At 43.9% G+C, this 16,296-nt stretch overlaps 1 protein-coding gene across 1 annotated transcript in view; it reads right to left on the bottom strand.

Annotated features, from left to right (window-relative positions):
* Nucleotides 1-839: 839 nt before the first annotated feature.
* ZBTB40 (zinc finger and BTB domain containing 40) overlaps nucleotides 840-16,296 on the bottom strand; it is an 80,322-nt gene continuing 64,865 nt past the window's right edge. The window contains exons 10-18 of the mRNA XM_073585505.1: nucleotides 12,616-12,784; nucleotides 11,075-11,521; nucleotides 9,700-9,906; nucleotides 9,335-9,499; nucleotides 7,899-8,113; nucleotides 7,640-7,817; nucleotides 6,911-6,997; nucleotides 5,699-5,925; nucleotides 840-5,591 (exon numbers count right to left, since the gene is read on the bottom strand). Of these exons, the coding sequence (XP_073441606.1) occupies nucleotides 5,367-5,591; nucleotides 5,699-5,925; nucleotides 6,911-6,997; nucleotides 7,640-7,817; nucleotides 7,899-8,113; nucleotides 9,335-9,499; nucleotides 9,700-9,906; nucleotides 11,075-11,521; nucleotides 12,616-12,784 (1,920 nt within the window). The 3' untranslated portion in view covers nucleotides 840-5,366. The remainder of the gene's footprint in view (nucleotides 5,592-5,698; nucleotides 5,926-6,910; nucleotides 6,998-7,639; nucleotides 7,818-7,898; nucleotides 8,114-9,334; nucleotides 9,500-9,699; nucleotides 9,907-11,074; nucleotides 11,522-12,615; nucleotides 12,785-16,296) is intronic.

Here is a 16,296-nt window from a genome sequence, read left to right as displayed (position 1 = left end):
TACGGTGTATACACACAAATCCCTGCTTCTCCGCATCGTTGGGGGACACAGGACCATGGGACGTCCTAAAGAATTTCCTGGGTGGGAAAACCGACAACAGGTTAAACCCCACATACCAACTGTCTAAAGATGTGCTACTGCTGTCTGCAGAATCTGTCTACCCAGGCCCGCATTTACTGAGGTTTGAGTGTGGACATTAGGATTTTACAGTGAGTACACAAAAATCCCTGTTTTTAGAGTGCTACGACGTTACAATGACTGTTAGGCAATCCCCACATTTAATGGCTGAAAAACAGGCATGAAACATTTGGGGCGGGGCCTCGAGCATGTGAGAGCATAGAGAAGAGGGCACCGTGTCTTGGGAGTGGAGGAAGGTGAGAAGAAAGTTTTTTTTTGTTTAAATGTGTTACAAAATGTGTTACAAAACAGTGGCAAAACAGGGAACATTACTATAGGATGGGTCCAGAAGAGAGGACATTACAACAGGAAGGGGCCCAGGATGGGGAACTTGTACCTGGAAGGAACCAAGGATCAGGGTCAATATATTAGGAAAGGGCCCAGGATGGGGGACATTAGTACAAGAATGAGGATATTCTTACATTAGGTGGGTTGGGGAGGGGCAACACATTTTTATATGATCTACAAAGCTACAAGGGTCCATACATTGACTAACATGCAGATTGGGCCCAGGTCCAAATTTTGTATAGAGGTCCACTGGACTCCAGATACACCCATGGTCCCCACTAAGTGTGGTAATTGTAGGGAAGCTAAAACCATAGTAAAGGCACCTCATACAAAAGGAAAAGCTTCCAAATCCTCTACCAAACAAAACAAACACCTTTACGTTAAAAAGTTTATTATTTATAAAGATGACTCTGTATAATCTCATATTCTAATATACAAACAACACAGAAAATAGCAATAACTTCTAAAGGGGAAAACACAATCTGTGCGTGGAATCTGTGTTGTTAGATTAACAGCAGTCTCTTTTCGTAAGCAACTTAAATAATTTTTCTCCGGCAGCGACGTGAGTGATACACAAGGATATACACTTTATATGGACACATTTTCTGAGTGATTGATAAAATCTCTCCGATATTGCGCTCAATACAATAACGGCTTCTGAACATTTAAAAACCTGAATTTGTAGCTAGAAAGTTGTTTTTTTTTTTAAAATTTTTGCAAAGTTCTTCCACAGGAAGAAACAAGAGATTTAGAAGTGTAGAAACATTCGCCATTGCCTGGATTCTGCTACATTAACTTGGTTATCTACATTTTCACACTTTTAGTATCACGCTCATTCCTGTACAGACTTAAGGTCCCCAACCAAACACATTATACGGCTGAAAAATCAGCCTTCTACCCCAGATACAGGAATGCCTGGCTGAGCGCCCCAATGCTCTCTGCAAGAGGCGCAGATGAAATAATCCTTGGCAGCGGCTTATATCTAAAATTCAACAGGGTGGAAGCTTCTCTCTCTGATATAAACTGCTGGGAAAAGTCAGGAGGCACGCCCCCCCCCCCCCTACATAAAGGTTAGACATGAGGCTGATCCCGCTGATGTCTGCAGAGTAGGTAGATTTAAGCCCACGTTACACATAGCGATATCGCTAGCAATATCGTTGTAAAGTCACCAATTTTGTGACGTAGCAGCGACCGTCCTGAATCATTTCTCGTCGTCGGCTTCCTGTGGCACCGATGAGCGACGTGTGGACGCGGGCGGGAGGACGTCAGGATCGCCTCGTCTGACAGGTAAGTAGCGACCCCCGACCCATGCGATGTCACTGGTGAGATCTGCCTGTGTGGCAGCTCACTAGCGACCACTTAGCGATGCACCAGCGATCCCGACCGATGCACCAGCGATCCATATCGTTGTCGGGATCGCTGGTGCATCGCTATGTGTAACGGTACCCTTAGGTGTATGGGGAGGGGGCAGTTCTTAATGTCAGTCCATAGTACAGCTACATCTGAGTATATGCACAGAATGACACCTGTACCTAGCTTTTATTTGTTTTTCTCATTGCACTTTAGAATTTTTTAAAAAAAAAAAATCTGATTGACGTAGGCAAGGAGCAACTCCTGCGCAAAACAGATTTTACTTTAAAGAGTAACCTTCTTTTATTGTATAAATCAATAGTACACGTGGAAATAAGCAACTTGGTAACATCTTATCAGAGAGATCTGCTTGTTTATCCTCCAGGAAACTACTTGTTTCTCCTCCTGGATTGATGATTCATTCTCAATTCATGGGTAAAATCTGTGTTCAGTGAAGACAGATTTACCCTTTACTGAGATAGTGGAGTTAGTGCTTATAAAGTTCAATGGAGAACTGTTATTTCAGAAGAAATTTCAGCAGAATGACTGTCTCTGCCTCTAGCTCCTGTCTCCTCCATAAAACCTTATGAGCACCAACTGTCTTCCATCTCAGTAAAGGAAAAAAATCTGTTTTCATTAACTACAGATTTTACCCATAAATTGAGAGTGTAAGAGGGAAAAAAAAAAAAAAAAAAAAAAAAGAGATTACTATGATAAGATATATTACAAGTTGCTTATTTTCATGTGCACTATTGATTTAGGGAATAAAAATAAAACCACCGGTTATTCTTTAATCAATTCTGTGTCAATTAATGGGACGGGATCAGAAGTGATTAGCTTTTACAGAGCTCCAAATCCTCGTCCCAAATGCATTAAAGGGATAAGTAACCTTTACATTCATTCCCACGTCTGTTTGTCACGGTCTGAGTATGGACTGGCTGCGGAGGTCCTGACCTGAACTATACAGTCTATGGGTAAGGAGACCCACAGCCGGTCAGTGAATCACAGACTGTGTGAAATGGATATGTGAATGTAGCATTAAGAATATTTTTTGCACGGACTCACGATGTAAAAAAACAAAAAAACCCTTATACTTACCTTTAAGATTTCCCCACATTACCAGTTGTTGGGGTCCAGAGCCGCCCCAATTTGGGGTAAATAAGTATTAATGATTACTTTTTATTCAGGATGACCAGAAAAAAAAAACAAAAATTCAGGATTTTTTTTCAAACCATTAGCAGTGCAAACAAACAGCACATTATTTCTGAAGCACAGGTTTTTATGGATGCAGCATTAATTAGTAATGGGAAAAAGGAGGTTTTTTTTTTTTTTTTTTAAATTAAAGGGATCCGGCCACATTGTATATGCATCCGATCTGTGGACACCATGGTATAGAGGAGAAGCTGAGAATGATGTAAAGGATTGCAGTCAAAGATTCAGTATAACTTGTATTTTATTAACTCTAATACCGGGTGTTTGTACGCATATGAGTTGAATGGGTTGTCCTACTCAATACGAGTTGAGTGGTCCTACTTAGTGATTGACAGCTATCTATCCATGCAGTCACAAAGGGAAGACTAGGAAAGAGAAGTACAGCTGATTCGGGCGCTCAGGCCAACACAGACACTTGTTTTGGACCCAAAACAAATTTCTGTCTTGGTCTGAGTGCCCTAATCAGCCGTATTTCTCTTTCCTTATATTTTACACCCTTCTGGGTGAGCGGCTTGGTGCAGCACAGACCCAGCAGGCTTCCAACCATCCTGCAAGACCTGAAAGACAGAGGACCTGTGGTGACATCAGCATCACGTGACGCCCCTTGTGACCAGCTATCTTGGAACCTGGAAGCCAAGATGATGAATGGTGCACGATAAGCACTGCAGGCTCTGCAAACGTGGTTATGCCGGCAAAATAACCACGGCAGGTTAGTGTACTTTGTTCCTAACCTACTCTATTTGACCACCGGGTATCACACCAGGAGCGCCCCCTCCTCTCTCCCATTTTGTGTCTACAAAGGGAAGACTGTCAATCACTAGTAGGACCGCCTACTCGACTCCTATGTATACAAGCACAAGGAATTTTAATGACATCTATAACATCCTGCCTGCAGATCAGATACCTTTATCACCCTGACATGTTCCCTTTAACACCCCAATTAAGGGTTGCTTGTTTAACTCACGGCTTCTATACTGAAGTGATCACGCCTATTGATGTAAACCTGACACTGCCAAGGTTTAATAGGAAGGCAAAAATGGTAGATATGGGGTGCATCATAACTTCAACTCATCATGGAAATCTATTGCCATCCCACAATCACATTGAAGGGGAGTCTGAGGAGGGGCAGAGAAAACCCTCTGTGTACAACTCCTTAGATGCCTTTGTAACTATTAACCACAGTATCTGAGGGGTTAAAATGTCAGGACAGAGATATCTCCAGTACTGGCGGCTGTAGCAGTCAGTACTATACAGCTGACACTCGCTGGGAAAGGTGCAGTTCCTGTGCTGTACATTGTTTGTGCTGTGAGCTAGTGCTGTGAACTAGTGCTGTAACTACATATAGATGTCACCCGTCGGATATCCAATCTGGACAATTACTCTTATCAGATGCACCGCAGGAAGCTTTAGGTGTCTACACGTTGTGCGCCGTTATATAGTGTCCTTGCAAACAAATAAGATGCATGAAATAAATACATGACCATAACAAGTAATCTATAGCTGGAACTGATCCAGGAGAGCTTTACCTATCAACTCTAAAGGGGTATTCCGGTCTTCTTGTGAAAGTCTGCAGTCACTTTGTGTGTATGCAGACTACCAAGTACTTGCAGTATGCGGGTCGCACGCAGTATGAATTCTCCAGTTGCCAGTGACTGCAGGCGGTCACGTGTTCGCAAGTATTCAATTTCCATACATGTGGTCACATGCTGACTAGACGTGTGCAGCCTAGCTCAATACAAAACAACTGAGCGCGGCCGAGCATGTCTAGTTGGAATGTGGATGGAAATATGCATGTCATATACTTGCGGTCACTTGCCGGTGTCAGACAATACTGACAGCATGTGGAGCGCTCACTGCAAGGATTGAGCAAGCGTTACTGCAGACTTTCATCAGAAGATAGGAAAACCACCTTTAACATCAGTTTCATAAGCATGTAAGATTGTAGTTAAAGTAGCTCTGCATTTACAAGGAATTCTCCATCCTTTAAGCATTGCTTGCAATTAGGTAAAAAGAGCGGACGTCTGGATCAGGGTTCCCTCAGCTATCGCCGTATTATCATCAGACACCGCATACAACTCCTGCAATGAACATTAGTTGTACTTTCGGCCAATGTGCCCAGACTCTAGTCAGCAAACGGGAATTAATAAATCAGAAAAAAATGCACAACGGAAGAAAATAAATAAGAAAAAGCGGAAGCGGGTGTGTAAGAACCGAGCGAGCCAGGTGTGTAAGAACTGAAATAAAAACATGAAATGAACACATGAAAGTTAGAAGTGGTTAAAAAAAAAAAAAAAAAAATCTATAGATAACTAATGATCCGTGGTGAAGGCAAGTCAGGATTAGCTTGAAGTTCTCTGCGTCACTCCGGGGACGGCATCGCCACATATGAGCGTGACGGTTCCATCAAACAAATCCTCCATGCTGACGGCCACGAGTTCTGTGCCAGTGGCTTGGCTGCTCTGCGAGTCTGGTAGAGCCACGATCACCTGAGAACCTGCTAGTTGTGACTCGTCTAAGGTTATTACTTGCTCTCCTGCTGTTACTTGATCCTCCGTCTGGATAACCTGCAGAAGGCAGACAGCAAGCGGTTACTTATAGTGCAAACACTCCCGTGTAATGGATCCCATTACTCATACTGTATGCAGAGGGAAAAAAAATATATAAGAAGTACCTGCACAACTTGCGTATTTGCTGCCTGAGCTTCCGCCAGTACAATGTCAGGATGGTCCGTTTCATAGTGTTTCTCTAGCTGAGTCTGCGACGTGAAGAGCTCTCCGCAGAGGTCGCAACCAAATGTGTTCTCGGTCTCGTTGAAATGGTCGGTGGCTACGTGGTGTTGCAGGGCGCCCGGGAACTGGAAACACTCGCTGCAGTAAAGACACTGGAATGGCTGGGTCCCTGATAACGAGAAGGATTATTACAGATGGATAGAAAATCTGATGGATTTATAATCTCTCTGCCCTGATTTAAACCCTTTTCCCCTTACACTTTTTTTTTTAAACTCCTCTTCTTCCAAGAGCCATATTTTTTTTATTCTTCCATTAATACAGCCATACGTGGGTGCTTTTTAATTCCTGTTATTTGAATGATACCATTCTTTGCAATCGAGGTGGAACCATACCCCCTCTCCCCAAAAAAAGATTAAATAGCGATTCTGTTGTTGCTTTTTTGGGGTTTTTTGTTTTTATGATGCTCATTTTACGGTAAGGGTATGTGCACACGGTGCGGATTCTGCAGCGGATCTGCAGCAGATTTAGGTGCGTTGTACAGTACCATTGTTTTCAATGGTAAACTGGAAAACGCTGTGCACATGCTGCGGACTTTTCCACGTGGTTTTGCTGCGGTTTACAATCCGCAGCATGTCAATTCTTTAGTGCAGAAACGCTGCAGTTTCACACATCATCCATTGTGAGGTGTAAAACCGCAGGGCAAAACTGCAGATAAACTGCAGGACTTTAGTCCTGTGGATTTATCTGCGGTTTTCACTTCAAAATCAGCAGAGCCAAAAAACTCTGTGTGCACATAGCCTAAAAATTACCTGGAAAGTTTGTTCTATGGGTCAGCTACGGTCCTTCTAATCTGTTTGATCATGTCTGCAATCTAATATTATTACTAGTATACAGAGATTAAAAGTGATAGAGGTATCCAAGGCTGTGGCTTCGGTAAGCCAAACCTCCGACTCAGACTTCTCAATTTTCCTGACTCCACAGCCCTGGGGGCAACATCATCATTACCAGAAGGTTTGAGTGACCCATAATGATGACGTGACGACAGATTATCCCTTCTCAATGCTGCAGTATTACATGGACAAGTAATGGATTTTGAAGAGTTTTCTTCCTATTCATGGTTCTTGTATACATGAAGCGCTCACATAACCACTTACCTGAGTGTTTGCACTTGATATGCACTTGCAATGCAGCCGATGACGGGTAAATCTGCAGACATTTCTCACATTCATAAGCCTTATCATCTGAAAAGGGACAGGATACCAAAGACTTCAGGTTACCCTAATTCTACGTACCACGTCTCTAGAGCTCTTAATAATAATGGACCTGTTATCATATGTCTGCACTAGTAAACACTTGTATTGGGCATACAAGAAGAAGAGTGGTGCATGTTTTCTCACAAATCAACATTGTTCTGTTCCTCTGTTAGTCTGCCAGGAAATGCATAAACCCACCATTACTATTACCGCACCCCCGAATGGACACGGTCAGCACTGATAGGACGGTCAGAGTACAAGGACGTGCCACTCACATGGAGAATGATAGATCAAGGTTGTCAGTCAATTTTTGCATTTACAGGAACAATAACAGAGGAACAGTACAGCGCAGCGTTGTAAGAAAAGATGCTGCAGCAATGGTATTTTCAGGGAAAACAGACATGTTAGCTCCTATTTAATACATTTAAATGCTGCCCATGGACATCAAACACCTATGCACGGCATAGATTGTAAATACGTGATTGCTGGGGATCCAGGTGATGAAGCTCTCCCTTCACAATTCTCACAGGGTTTGGAGCAGTGATTGCATATGTTCACAACTACATCATTCACACAAAGGACTGAGGCACCCCCAGCACAGGTTATAATCTAGAATTATATGTTCCTTACCATTCATGCACTCGCTGGGATGTTCGATCTTCGTGAGCTTCTGCAGAGTAGACGAGTTAGGAAAGACCTTGTCGCAGGAGCTGCACTGAGCGGACGAGAACTTGGAAGAACGATGATTCTGCGCAGCAAACAGATCTGGATGATGGGTGCGGTTGTGGTACCACAGGCCAGACAGTTGCTGTGAAAGTGAAGGTGACAGCATTACATGAGAAAACCTGGTTACAGTGGCAGGCGCCGATGAGAGCCTTGGATCACTCACCTGGTATGCTTTGTCACAGATCTCACAGTTGTATGGTTTTCCTCCCACATGGGTGACTATGTGGCGCTCTAGTAGAGAAGGGGCGCTGAATATCTTTTCACAGGACGGGCAGGGGTGGTATTCCTTGGAATGTACTATCTGAATGTGCTGTCTGTTCTCTTCTAAAGTAGGAAAACTCATTCTGCATTTCTGACAGTCGTAGGGATCTTCAATGTCTGAAAAGATCCATATATACAACAAATGTCAAAATACAAGGCAGGTTGTAAAATAATAGCATGAGAAGTCTAGAAATTATAATGCTCCAACAATCGTTCAAAGAAACAGCAGATTAAAACCCATCTTAAAAAGATTGTAGTGAGCAAGATGAACAAAAGTTGCAAAGTACCTTCATCTTAACCTCTGAATGACAGCCAATAATTCTATTTTTTACTGACCTGAGATATAAGAGAATATCATCCCCATAGAGGTGACAATCCAGCAGCTGTCGGCTGTACACTATAGGTGACAACTTGCTGCATCAGCCATGATCAGTGTTGTCACCATCCATATCTGTTTATCCCCTTAGATGCTGCTGTCAATATTGACTACACCATATAAATGGTTAACCGAGTGGGGGGGGCTCCCTCTTCACCCCATCGGCACCCTAAGATCATGATTGTGTGGTCCTGATGTTTGCCATGGCAGTTCATAGCCATATAGCGACCTGAGAGTCTGCAGGCTATATTTACCCGTTTCAAAATTAGTGACATTTAGGTGGTAAAAATACATTTTTTCATTCCTGTCATGCCACTTTGTATTAATTCCGGAGAAGCACCTGAAGGGTTAATATACATGACAGCAATTTTCAGTATGTCAGGGGGTGTTGTTTTTAAAATGGTATCACTTTTGGGGTTTTCCAATATATAGGATCCCAAAAGTCACTTCAAACCTGGATAGGTCCCTAAAAAAACCCTAAATTTTGTAAAGTTCCATGAAAAAATGAAAAATTACTGCTACATTTTTAAACCTCCTAAAATGCTAACAAAATAAAATAACATTTTACAAATGGTGCTGATATAAAGCAGACATGTGGGAAATTTAATTTACGGTATTAATGTTTTTCTGTGGCATGACTATCTGGATTAAAGGGATAATCATTTTAAAGATTGAAAATTGCTATTTTTTTTTACTTTATCAAATTTCTGATTTTTTTATTATAAATAAACAAAACATATCAACCTAAATTTACCATTATTATAAAGTATAATGTGCCATGAAAAAAACAATCTCGGAATCACTGGGATTTGTTCAAGCATTCCAGAGTTATTACTACATAAAGTGACACTGCTTAGATTTTAAAAATTTGGCCCGGTGACTAAGGGTTTAAGCCAAGCAATAATACAGCTAATATATTGAGAAGCGCTCCCTAATTCATGTAATGAATGAATGAAGCTTACTATGGAAGGTCCGTAGGTGTATACTGAGCCCATTGGCTTGGCTGAATCCTTTCCCACATTCACGACAGACGTACGGCTTGTCTCCTGTGTGAGTTCTCACGTGTCTAGTCAGCTCGATAGATTGCGCAAAGACAGCATCGCAATACTGGCAGACGTACATTTTACCTAGGATGGAAGGACACAGACATGTTAGAAGACAGACGTGCACTCCTTCATTCTTCGGCAGCAGCACACCATTTGTGGTAAATCAGAAAAATTGCAGTAATGCGTTCAATCACAGAGCGGTTACACTACATCACCCAGCATACCTGGACAGCCACAGAAGACGCTGTATGTAGCTGAAAACAGGCCGGCCAGTATCATACCTTCAGAATGCTTCTTCTTAGTGTGGTAGGAAAGTGCGGCGGCCTGGGTGAACGTCATGTGACAATGCTTGCACACAAAGGGGCGCTCTCCTGTGTGCAGCCGCTGGTGATTCTTCAGAGTGGAGTTTGCAGCAAACTTGGCGCCACAGTCCTCACAGGAGAATGGCTTCTCGTCAAAATGTTCTGTCCGTTTATGGTACTGAAGCCCTGAGAAATAGCAGGTTAATATTTACTGAACATCACTTTTTAGTGGGTAAGACAGCACTATTTTCAATTAGATTGCACGGGAATTGCAGCACTTCATTAGGACACGACTGGTCCGTGATTTACCTCACTTAACTGAACGGAGCCCAAAGTTGAATATTTTTGGAAACATTCAAGTTACAGAGGCTGTTCTCTCTAAAGCTAAATTCTGCTGCTTTTACATTAAAGAGGATTCTCCAAAAAGGTAATAAAATGTCTCTAGTCATGTAATAAAAACTGCAGCCTCTCCAAGTGATGTGTCAGGACAGGCTGCGGTCTGAGACCTTTGTCTGGACTGTCAGATGAGCAGAGTCATAAACACACGTTTGTTAGTGAGCTGAGGACAAGGGCTGCGACACGAGAGGAAATAAATCTCCTTGCTGACTGACTGCACATGGAGGACTAAAGAGAAGTCCTGCAGCGAGAAGATTTATTTCTGTTCATAGCAAAGCCCTGCTCCAGCAGCTCACTGGTATGAGTGATTACGAAACAGCTCCTCATTTGATGCACAGGTCTTGGGGATCAGTGATTCTTCAGACTGCAGCCTGTTGTGACACATGACAAGGATGGGCTGTCATTTGAAAAACATGACGGGAGTCATCTCATCACACAGCAAAAGCCTCATTCGAATGCCCGTTTTCCAGTCGTATGTGAAACAAACTAATAGAGTATGAATAGTGTGCTGATAAGATTTTCATCCATTTTCACCATTTGTTTTTTTAACGTATGAAAAAAAAGCTTCCCCTAGACATTAAATACAGGAATGGCATCTGTATACTTTTTTTTCAAAACCCACTGACTGGCATTAGAGAGTGTAATCGGTGACTTGGATCAAAAACAGATACATCTCCTGTTTTTCTCTTTGCGGACCCTAGGACTACAAAAAAAACCCATGGACTATAATGGGTCCATGTACAATCCATGAAAAACATAGGAATGAAAAAATGGACATCTGAATGAGGTCCAGCAACAATAAAGACAACATTTCTTTAAAAAATTATCTGACATTCTACTTCATATAATTACAACTCAGGACAGAAAAGTGATGATAAACTTTCTGTAAATAGATAAACTATAGTATTTGTAAAGTTGCCCCTCTATGTATGTGGATTCATATACTATTATACACTACCTGACGGATGAGCAAATTCTTTCCCGCAGATGTCACACGTCACCAGCATTTTCTTTTTCCCTTTGCTATTCCGGGATATCAGACAGCCGTGAGCTTCCTCTCGGTGCTGGTCCAGCTCCCTCTTGGAGGCCTGTACCACATTGCAGTCTTTGCACTGCAGGGGATTTCTTTTTGCCATTCGGCAGCGCTTCATGTGCACCTCCAGGCGGCAGCGGAACAGGAAGATTTTGTCGCAGGATTTGCAAATAAAACTCTTTTTTGAGCCCCTTTCTTGAGCGAACTCTGCTCTCTCTTTTTCACAATCCATATCGTCATTCTCATCATCTTTCGCTTCATCTTCCTCTTCGTTTCTGTCGCCGATGTCTTCTATAGGTTCTAGCTGACATTCCTCGTTTACTCCCCACTTCATAGTGCTCAGGAAACTGCATTTGCCGTCAACCTGAAAACCTTAAAAGAAAGAAATTCATCTAAAATGATAAGCAATAATAGATGGAAGGAAATTAATGGGATCTTAGGAGAAATCAAGGTGGCTTTCTTCTACAAACAGTCTATGGAAAAACTTTTGTACAAAAGGATACTAGGAGTGATATTTTTCTGATTAGCCAATAAAGGTGTCACTACTACTAAGCATAAAAGAATTTACATAGATTTCTCTGGCTAAATATGCCTTCACATCGCGTTTAGGCACCCTATCAATGGCCCCGGGGGTCTACGTCCCAACCGCCCGCAAAACAGGATTCGGACGTATGCGCCGACGGGACCATAGACTTATAATGGTGCCGGCATCATTTTCTGGAGTGTATGCCTACTGGAGGTGGACACTCAGACAAGAGTAGACTACCTTTTTTTCCCACACCAAACTTTACATTTGCAGGGGTACTCCGTGTGTCAAGGCACTATCACTCATCTCCAGGGGAGATGACAACATCCGGATTAAGCCCTTGAACCGACTGCCGAGGACAGTATATAACAAAGTTTGGCCCTGTCATTTCAGCGACGTATGTTTTACACAAACTGCAGCATTTCAGAGAAAACATCCTTTGAAAAGCTGTCTGTGGACTATGTGTTGAGTGCCAAGTCAATGAAGTAGATCCCCGGTGGCTTATCCTAACCCCAATCCCCTGGACTGACAGATCTCTCCTTATATACACATACAAAGGGAAAGACTTGTCAGCCATAAGGAAGGGGATAGGGAGAAGTTGCTGGAGATGGAACTCTTGCAATAGTCGCCTGAGTGACATGGTCCCTGAAGGACTTTTTTAAATAGTGTTTTCTCTGAAACTTGGTGGCACTTGTGTGACTCAAATATGGCTGAAATGACGGAGCCAGACTCGGATTCATGCTGTCCGTGGAGCAATAATCAGCTGTCTGCTTCCCTTTTATTAAGGCTCAAAATGAAAAAAAAAAATATTTGGAGAAAAAAAAAAAACTAAAAAAATTTTACTTAACAGTTGAGTAATTAAAATGTGAATATTTTGCAATTTTTTTCTTTTGATTGCAGGTAATCGGAAGGACAACACATAGCGATATAAAGCACTCACCAAGTTCTTCCAACTCTTTCATTAATGGCTGTAAGTCAGGGGCAGAGTCCTGGAGGCTGCACAGCAGCTGCCAGAACTTCACGACAGGCACCGTTTGTTGCAGAGCAGAACTCAGGAGCAGCTTTGCAGGCAGACCCTCAATATCATTCTGCTGAGGAATGTTTAACATCTAGAAGAACAGAAAGAGGTTAAACATTACACGGCACAATCAGAAGGTATTGTGCACGTGTTCAGCCCTGAGAACATTACAAGTCACCTGCCGATCAGGTATGTGTAGACGGGACGTTAGAACCGAGTGTGCACAGGACAAACGTTCTAATCCTTCCTATAGTGGTCACACAAGATGGTTACAAAATATGTCAAATAAATGTTTTTTCTAGCCTTAAGGTATTGATAACTTACCTTGAGACAGGTTTTCTATCAGAGCAGCAGGGATCCTTTACCAAGCTGCTATATTCAGCTATGGCAGAGGCCGGATGTGAACAATGAATGGGGTGGGAGCCGCACAGCTCTGTTCGCTGTATAGTGGCCATTACTGGATATTTTGGCTATTCACTTAAATAGGAGCTGAACTACAGAACTGTGCAGGCCAAAGCTTACTTTAGGGTTTTACAAGTGGTTAATGTCACAATTACAGATTTGTATTTACACCTTTTGTGTAAATTCTGAACTCAGTGTAAAAGAGGCAAATAAAAAAAGATTTTTGTACTCACCCTAAAATCTCTTTCTTGGAGCCTTCATTGGGGGACACAGGTAACTATGGGGTGTATGCTGTTGTCGCTAGGAGGCTGACACTAGGCAAAAAAGGAAAATAACTCCTTCTCAGCAGTATACACCCACTGACAGGCACAAAGCACCTCAGCTAGTGTTAAAGCTGTAGAAGTAACCAAAAACTCAAAATATGAAAATATGTACCAACGCAACAACAAACAGTCAGGGAGGGTGCTGTGTCCCCCAATGAAGGCTCCAAGAAAGTTATTTTTTGATGAGTACCAAAAATCCCTCTATCGCTTCATTGGGGGGACACAGGTAACCATGGGACGCCCCAAAGCAGTCCCAAAGGTGGGAAAAGAAAAAAAGAATGTAAAGAAAAACAGGCTTAGGTCGGCCAGTGCGTAACCACCGCCTGCAGCATCTTCCTACCCAGGCCTGCATCAGACGAAGCATGGGTATGAACCTTATAAAACCTTGCGAAGGTGTGCAATGACGACCAGGTCGTGGCTTTGCAAATCTGTAAGAGGGCGTGCCTGGTGACGAACAGTCCAGGAGGCCCCCACGGCCTGGGTGGAGTGAGCCCTCACTCCCAGAGGAGGCCGTTTGTCATGAACGCGGTATGCCTCGAAAATTGCCGTACGAATCCAACGGGCAATAGTTGACTTAGAAGCTGGGAGCCCCTTTAAACGACCGTCAAGGATGACAAATAGGGAATCGGATTGATGAAAGGAAACAGTCCTTTAAAGGTAGACTCGAATGGGGAGGGACCGGAGAGGGACATAGAGAAGGAAGGACAATGTCTTCATTGATGTGAAATGAATTAGGTAAGAAGTAAGGAACGGGTCTGAGGGCCACCTTATCCTGATGAAAAATCAGGAACAGAGAGCGACAGGATAATGCCGCTAACTCAGAAACCCTCCTGATGGACGTAAAGGCAACCTTCTATGACAGGAGAGAAAACGAAATATCTTACATGGGCTCAAAGGGAGCGCGTTGGAGGGCGCTAAAGACCAGGCTAAGATCCCATGGGTTTATCGGAGAACGATAAGGAGGTGCCAGGTGGGCGACACCTTGAAGAAAGGTCTTCACCTGGGGAAGGGAAGCCAGATTTCTCTGGAAAAGAATTGACATAGCTGAAACCTGTCCCTTAAGTGTACTGAGTGATACACCCGAGTCAAGACCCACTTGAAGAAAACCAAGGATGGAAGAAAGGGAAAAGGACATAGGAAACAACTTGTTCTTCTCACACCATCGGAAGAAGGCCTTCCAATATCTTTGGTAGACAAGCGAAGATGCTGGTTTTCTTGCCCTAATCATGGTCTCTGAATGACATGGTGGGAAAAAACAGCCTCCCTCAGGACTGCGGCCTCAACGGTCATGCTGTTGAACTCAGAGAATGAGAACTCTGGTGGAAGAAGGGGCCTTGTGAGAGAAGATCTGGAAGGTCTGGAAGCCTCCAGGAAGCATCCATTAGCATGTTCACCAGCTCCATGTACCAGGCCCGTCTTGGCCAGTCCGGAGCTATCAGGATTGCGGGTACCCCTTCTGCTTTTATCTTTTTTTTTGACTCTCAAAATCAAGGGGAGAGGTGGAACGAGATAAGGCAGTTGGAACCGAGACCAAGGGATTACCAGGGCATCACAACCGATGGCTAATGGATCCCGGGACCTGGCTACGAACTGAGGAACCTTGTGGTTCATGTGAGACGCCATTAGGTCGACGTCCGGTGTGCCTCCCCGTTGACTAATCTGGTTGAAGACGGCGGGGCAGAGACACCACTCACTCGAAGCGAGACCCTGACGGCTCAGAAAATCAGCCGCCCAATTTTCCACCCCCTGGAATGTGAACTGCTGATATGGCAGGGATGTGACGTTCTGCCCATCGCAGAATCCATGTCACCTCTGTCATCACCTGCTTGCTGCAAGTGCTGTCTTGATGGTTTATGCAAGCCATAGCCGTGGCGTTGTCCCATTGAATGTGGACTGGCTTGCCTGCGAGGAGGACCTGCCAGTGGAGAAGGGCGAGAAATATCGCCCTGCTCTCCAGAAGATTGATGGGGAGAGCTCCTCCCTAAGCGTTCCAGCAATCCTGTGCCGTGTGATGATGGAAGACCGCTCCCCAACCGAGGAGACTGGAGTTGGTGGTGATGACCTGCCACCGGAGAGAGAGGAAGGACTTCCCGCGCAGGGCTGAGATGGATAGCGTCCACCAGGTCAGGGATTGCCTCACCATGAGAGGCAGCACGGGTTGGTCCAGGGAGACGGTTCTCTTGTCCCAAGCAGACAAGAGTGCCAGCTGAAGAGGACGGGTGTGGAACTGGGCAAAAGGTACGGCTTCCATGCAGGCAATCATCTGCCCCAGAACTCTCATGTAAGACCACAAGGGGAGAGGGGCTGGTCGCTTGAGAGAGGGGATTCCCTGGCAGAGAGATCAAAACTTTTCCTTTGGAAGGAAAACATGGGCTTGGACCGTGTCTAACCTCATACCCAGAAACACAAGGTGCTGAGCTGGGGTCAGGGAGGACTTCTCCCTGTTGACTATCCAACCAAGGCAGACCAGTTTCCAGAGTAATCTGAAGACTGGTCGCAGTCTCGACGGGATGGCACCTTCATCAAAAGATCGTCCAAGTAGGAAATTATGAGAATCCCCTTGGAGTGAAAGATGGCCATGAAGGCCTCCATGACCTTCATGAACACTCTGGGGGCAGAGGCCAGGCCGAAAGGAAGTGCCGTAAACTGATAATGATCCTCCTGGATCGCGAACAGAAGGAATCTCTGATGCTTAACACAAACAGGAATGTGAAGATAAGCATCCTGAATGTCTACAGAACAAAGACATTCTCCTAGTTCCATGGAGGCGATCACCGAGTGTAGGGACTCCATCCTGAAATGGCGGATCCGAATGTGGCTATTCAACTGTTTGAGGTCCAAAATCAGACGGAGCGATCAGTCTTTCTTCGGGACTATG

This window comes from Dendrobates tinctorius, unplaced genomic scaffold (genome assembly GCF_039654945.1).
Source record: "Dendrobates tinctorius isolate UK_male_01 unplaced genomic scaffold, ASM3965494v1 ptg000086l, whole genome shotgun sequence".
Lineage (NCBI taxonomy): Eukaryota > Metazoa > Chordata > Amphibia > Anura > Dendrobatidae > Dendrobates > Dendrobates tinctorius.
This window is presented reverse-complemented; position numbering and strand designations above follow the sequence as displayed.